The sequence below is a fragment of the Propithecus coquereli genome, unplaced genomic scaffold (genome assembly GCF_000956105.1).
Source record: "Propithecus coquereli isolate 6110/MARCELLA unplaced genomic scaffold, Pcoq_1.0 Scaffold6, whole genome shotgun sequence".
Lineage (NCBI taxonomy): Eukaryota > Metazoa > Chordata > Mammalia > Primates > Indriidae > Propithecus > Propithecus coquereli.
Window position 1 is genome coordinate 1,786,719 of NW_012151951.1, and position 6,224 is coordinate 1,792,942.

The 6,224-nt window shown below is 36.9% G+C and overlaps 1 protein-coding gene across 1 annotated transcript in view; it reads right to left on the minus strand.

The window, feature by feature from the left end:
* The window catches only part of MMP13 (matrix metallopeptidase 13), a 10,780-nt gene extending 5,835 nt beyond the window's left edge, over nucleotides 1-4,945 (minus strand). Inside the window, exons 1-5 of the mRNA XM_012659109.1 lie at nucleotides 4,829-4,945; nucleotides 4,499-4,740; nucleotides 3,736-3,884; nucleotides 3,471-3,596; nucleotides 873-1,034 (exon numbers count right to left, since the gene is read on the minus strand). Coding sequence (XP_012514563.1) covers nucleotides 873-1,034; nucleotides 3,471-3,596; nucleotides 3,736-3,884; nucleotides 4,499-4,740; nucleotides 4,829-4,945 — 796 coding nt within the window. The remainder of the gene's footprint in view (nucleotides 1-872; nucleotides 1,035-3,470; nucleotides 3,597-3,735; nucleotides 3,885-4,498; nucleotides 4,741-4,828) is intronic.
* Between the last annotated feature and the right edge of the window lie 1,279 nt (nucleotides 4,946-6,224).

Here is a 6,224-nt window from a genome sequence, read left to right on the forward strand (position 1 = left end):
ATTAAAAATTTGGGAAAAAAGGAAGAATTTCTTACAATGGTCACTGTAGATGTTGATTAAAAACTACCGCAGACCACATGAGTGGTTTCTACTGTGGCAAACTGGAATGATTGAAAGAATACCCAGAATTCGTAAGAGCCGGTTAAGATCTCACGTTCACCATCAGCTGTGTTACTATAGGTACCTATTTAAACTCTACAGGGCTTAGTTTCTTCACTGGTTAAACAGGGAGTGAAATGTTTTCCTTTCTTATTGCAGAGGTGTTTTAAGGATATGAAATACACCTTACAATGTATAAAATACAAATACAAGGAGCTATATTCTGCAAAAAGTTTGGAGAATGGAATATTTCTACTCGAGCAAGTAGTTTGATTTGGGGTAAAAGTGGCTATGTTTTCCCAGGTTTTAATAACACAACCAGGAAAGCAGTACTGGCAGTGGTAAATTCAAGGAGTACAGTCATGCATCACTTAATAACAGGGATAAGTTCTAAGAAATATGTCATTAGGCAATTTCATCATCAAACATCAGAGTGTATGTACACAAACTTAGATAGCATAGCCCACTACACACCTAGGCTATACAGGGTAGCCTATTGCTCCTATACTATAAACCTGTCTATCATGTTACTATACTGAATACTGTAGGTAACTGTAGCACAATTGTAAGTATTTGTTTATTTAAATATATATAAACATAGAAAAGGTACAGTAAAAATACGGTATTATAATCTTGTGGGATCATTGTTGCATATGCAGGTTTGTCATTGACCAAAATGTTGATATGAGGCACATGACTACAATTTAAAAAATAAATGTATGTACCTATTCTGCTTATGTAACGGCTTTTATAATTGATATATTAAGAGTTACCATAGAGAGACTGGATTCCTTGTACATCATCATCTGGAAGCACAAAGTGGCTTTTGCCAGTGTAGGTGTAGATGGGAAACATGAGTGCACCCGGGTCCTTGGAGTGATCAAGACCTAAGGAGTGGCCAAACTCATGGGCAGCAACAAGAAACAAGTTGTAGCCTGGAAGGAAACAGAGAAACAATGAGAAAACAAGACATAATGGAAGAGATGTTATTTCCTTCATATTTGGTATGTTTCCTTCTTGATTATCTTCTCTTTCTTCACTATCTTACTTTTTAAAATTAATATTCAATTGCATGAAGAGTCAAAGAATTGATTTAATTCTTATAAATAACTTAGTGTTCTCTTGATGATAGCTACCTACATAATTAGAATGTCAACACATTGCTCTCATATAATTAGTAATTATTAAGGATTACTGTGAAGACACTAGAAATCCTGATTTGCTCTTTGTATTGTCATGTCAGATGAGGAAAGCAGACAGAAATGACCTTAAATGAAGAGCAGGGAAATCACACAGGGTGGTACATAGCTGGAGTGCTGCACACAACATCATCCAAACAGGAACCAGCAACCAAAGGGATGACGACCAAGCATGAAGGATACACTAAAAAGGGTGTCTGGGTATACACTTGGGAACAAATTCCAACCAAATTATTCTTTCCAGAACACCTCTAGAGTTTAGAAAAACAGAAACTCTGGAGGTGATTAACCATGTTTCCTCTACTCTAGAAGACCACTATGTCACTGTTTACATTGTTTCCTCTAGTCAGTCTCTCCAACAGTTTTTAGACTCCTAGTACTAGTATTTTAAGTTAGAAAAAAAAGATGATAAAAGACTAAAAGAAAGAAAAATAGAATGCATAAGGCAGTGGTCTCCAACATTTTGGGCATCAGGGACCAGTTTCATGGAAAACAATTTTTCCACGGACCAGGGAGGGGGGTGATTTTGGGATGATTCAAACACATTACATTTATTGTTCAGTCAAACCTCTCTACTATTGATAATCTGTATTTGCAGCCACTCCCCAGCACAAGCATCACCACCTCAGCTCCACCTCAGATCATCAGGCATTAGATTTTCATAAGAAGCGTGCAACCTAGATCCCTTTCATGCCCAGTTTACAGTAGGGTTCACGCTCCTGTGAGAATCTAATGCTGCCACTGATCTGACAGGAGTGGAGCTCAGCTGGTGAAGCAAGCGATGGGGAGCAGCTGGAAGTACAGATGAAGGTTCGCTCGCTTTCCTGCCCACTGTTCCCCTCCTGCTGTGTGGCCCGGTTCCTAACAGATCACAGACCGGTACCAGTCTGTGGCCCAGGGGTTGGGGACCACAGGTACAAGGCAGTAGGGATTGCTATTACTTCTTCTTAGAATACATGAAAGCTGAACCTGGTGGTTTAAGCTTGACTCTAAATACCCTTTCCTATCATAGCCTGTGCATAAAGAAAACGAACAACCAGTTTAGCAAATCTGCAGTTCGTAAGGGCAATCGGGTCACATAATCTGAGTGATAACTAATTCTTCACTGGAATGACTAGTAATGGATGTCACTCTGAACATTCAGCTCTAAAGTGAATCCATATTTGTTTGTGGATGTTTTATTTCATTTTGATTAAATTTTTCAAACTCAGAATTTATATAGGAACATAAATCTGAGGCTTACTGTGACTATCTCTTAACAATACTAGATGTTATTCTTTCTTCCTAAAACCATCCTTACTTGTGAAATACTACTCAAGAACATAAATATGTAAATTATCACCTTTCCTCAAAGACAGATTGGGGACATTGGAGTTGAGGTATTGATCTTTTAAGGCCCAGTCTTATTCTTTGGAAAAATAATCCTTTTTATTTAAATGAATAATAATAATCAACTATATATGAAGACTACTTTGGTTGTCATGACTAAGCAAGCCCTAATGGGAACAATCTATAGCTTTTCTTCCTAAATTAACATTCCCAATTACTTTGAGCCTTGAAGATTCACCTACTAACTGAATCCATTCAACATTCAGTTTTATTTTGCTCTTATAAATACAACCTTCATCTTGTCTGTCTCATATTGTTTGAAATAAGACACTATCTTGGTTTCTCAGAGTGGTATTTATAAAATGAGTAATATAGACAAGTCTAAAACAAGTCACTCATATAATGGGGAGCAGAAATTTGACTGAACTTACGACATTAATATTTCTACCAAGAAAAAAACTATTTTGATTCACATCCAATTCATTTATAACTCATAGATTCTGCCCTAATAGTTTTTAGATATACACTTAAAATAAATTATACTTCTTCAACATGCCAAAAGATAAATGCACAGTAACATTATCATGTCTGACAGACAAGACATTTTGGTCCTACTTCAAAGTTAGTTAATATCCTGCAAGCCACAATGATAAATTAAGTAGATTTTGTTCAGTTTTAACATTGATTTGTAGAAATACTAAGTATGAGATAAACTTTTAATTTTTTTAGAAAATATAATCAAATAGCAAATATAATTCACTTTTATGCTTCTTAACTTTGTACCAGTGGGTTCACTGTCTGATTTAACAATCAATGAAATTGTATCTTTATAAGAAATATTACCTTTGGAACTACTTGTCCAGGTTTCATCATCATCAAAATGGGCGTCTCCTCCAAAATTTGGTCCAGGAGGAAAAGCGTGAGCCAGCAGACCAGAGGGTCCATCAAATGGGTAGAAGTCACCATGCTCTACACACAAAAGCAAGAGTTAGGAATCTGATCATACCAGGTAATAACAAGCCCAGGTGTCTGGTGACTTTTGGTTGAATATTTAAAAATGGAACCAATTATGAATTAGAACGTAAAAATGTTTTTTAAACGTCTTTACCTTTAGTTCCAAAAGAGATCATGATATCAGCAGTGCCATCATGAAGTCTGGTAAAATTCAGAGGTGTCACATCGGACCAAACTTTGAAGGCTTTTTTAAATGCCTTTTCAACTTCAGAATGAGTCATATCAGGGGTGTAATTCACAATTCTATTCAACATAGAAAACTTCAATTAGATTTTTGGAAGGTAAAAACTATTTTAGAATATATTTTCTTGGAACATTGCTGTTCAACTCAAAATGCAATGGTTTGTATTAATTATGATGCCATACAAGAACAAAAAATCAAGAATTCAATCAGAAATTTGAGTATCTAGAAAAATCTGATTATGTGGCATCTTAAATTTAAAATATTCAGATGTTTAACATAATTTATTTTGCATGCTAAAAGTTTGGAATTATATTGATATAGCCCAAATAAATGAAATACCTCTGTAAAGTTCTTAGAAAGAGTAAACTCTCCATCTTTAGCACTGCTGTGATAAATACACTGCTGTACTACATTTGCAACTTCTCTTGAACCTACTTTTACTTACATTTTGGTTTCATTTCTAAAAGAAGTATTTTGAGATGTCCACCGAAAAATAATGCTGGGTTAACATAACAATTATAGATGTTATGAGACATTTTCAGCAACAGTATTAAAGCTATTCCTGAACTTACTTAACTTCCAATTAAATATTTAAGGCCTAATTAATATCAGACATTTAATACTGTAAGGAAAAAAACCAACACACATTAAAGAAATATAGCCTGTGATTTACCTGTAGGTTAAATTTGTTTGGGTCCATTTGAGAGTTCGAGGGAAAACATTGTATTCACCCACATCAGGGACCCCGCATCTTGGTTTTTTCATGATATCTAAGGTGTTATCGTCCAGTTTGCCAGTCACTTCCAAGCCAAAAAAAGACTGCATTTCTCGAAGCCTGTCAACCATGGAACTTGCCGAAGTCTTCCTCAGGATTCCCGCGAGATTCGGAGGATGGTAGTAGGATTTCAGGTAGCGCTACAAAAGACACCAAAATGACCTGCTTTTAAAAAAGAAGGGACTCTATGAGATGCACCACATCATCAGGACAGGCAAGATACTCTACCTCTGCAAACTGGAGGTCTTCCTCGGACAAATCATCATCATCACCATTAGGAAGGGGCAGGGACCGACAATGAGTCCAGCTCAAGAAGAGGAAGGCAACCAGGACACCTGGGTGCATCTTGACTGGCTGTGCCTGGAGGCTGCTGCCCTTCCACGGACAAGTACCTTTGCTTTTATAGACCCGAAATGGTGAGTCATCACTTATGGATACGTTTCGACTTCCTAGTCAGTTGAAGGTAAACATGCTTACATGGAGATTTTTTTTTTTTCCTCCCAAGTGTGGTTTGTGGTAGAATTTGAGGGAAATATAAATGAGGGCATCTCTCATTTCAGCATGGTCTCAAAACCCATCTGGCAAAATAAACGGCCTCAGCATATTTATAGATCCTGTGGGAAGAAGCAGAGAGTAGTCAATTTTTCACTTCACTTAGCAAAAATGTTTTTTCCCTCCTACGGGAAAACAGCTACTTTTACTTTTTCAAATAATAAGAATATCAAGACGGTACATGTACTTCCATAAAGAGAAACCTAGACCTGCTTCCACAATGTTTATAGCCTGGTGAGTTCTAAACTGCATTCTCTCCAGAGCAACTACCAAGGAAAATACTGTGTTTACCTGAGGGCCGTTGGACCAGAACCAAGCCTGAAGGCTCCAAGGGACTGCAGCTCATCCACACGATTGAGTCCCGTGGCTGGAATTTAAACACAGTGGCAAGCACGACCTCTCTGCAAATACGCAGTCCTGAATGAATTCCCTACGGGTCTAGGCAGAGGTAGAATTATTACATTGGAACACAAAAACTATCATGGTTAGCACATATTGAGGGACTACTACATACTAGGGTTAAAAGATACTATCTCATTTAATCCTTACAATAGCCTTTCATTGTACTATCAGAATATTTATTTTCCATTTTACATGTGAATAATCTGAGACACAGAGAAGTTAAATATTTGCATAAGTCATACGGTTAATAAACAGTACTATCAGGATTTGAACCCAGACGAGTTGACTCAAGACTCCACGTTCTTAACTACTGCCCGATATGGGCTCTACCCCACCCATTTTCAGACATTTTATTAAAAACTGAGCTGTTTTGTTCCCACATCTCTGGGAGTGCTCAGGAAAACCAGGACTCTGGTAGTTAAGTACATGGCCAATTTTGAGTTTCTAAATTTTTATTTTTAAATTTGAACATTAGAAATACCCTTGGTCCAACAACTCAGGAAAATAGTCCTACGGGCCCATCCTGTTCCTTTTAGAACTTTACACATTCAATACCATGAAATCTAAGTGCCATCTTTAAATGGATATAACAGGGGTGGGGAAACTTTTCATGTTGGAAGACCATATTAATTTAGCTGTAATCAAATAAGGCCACATTCAAGAAACTTCA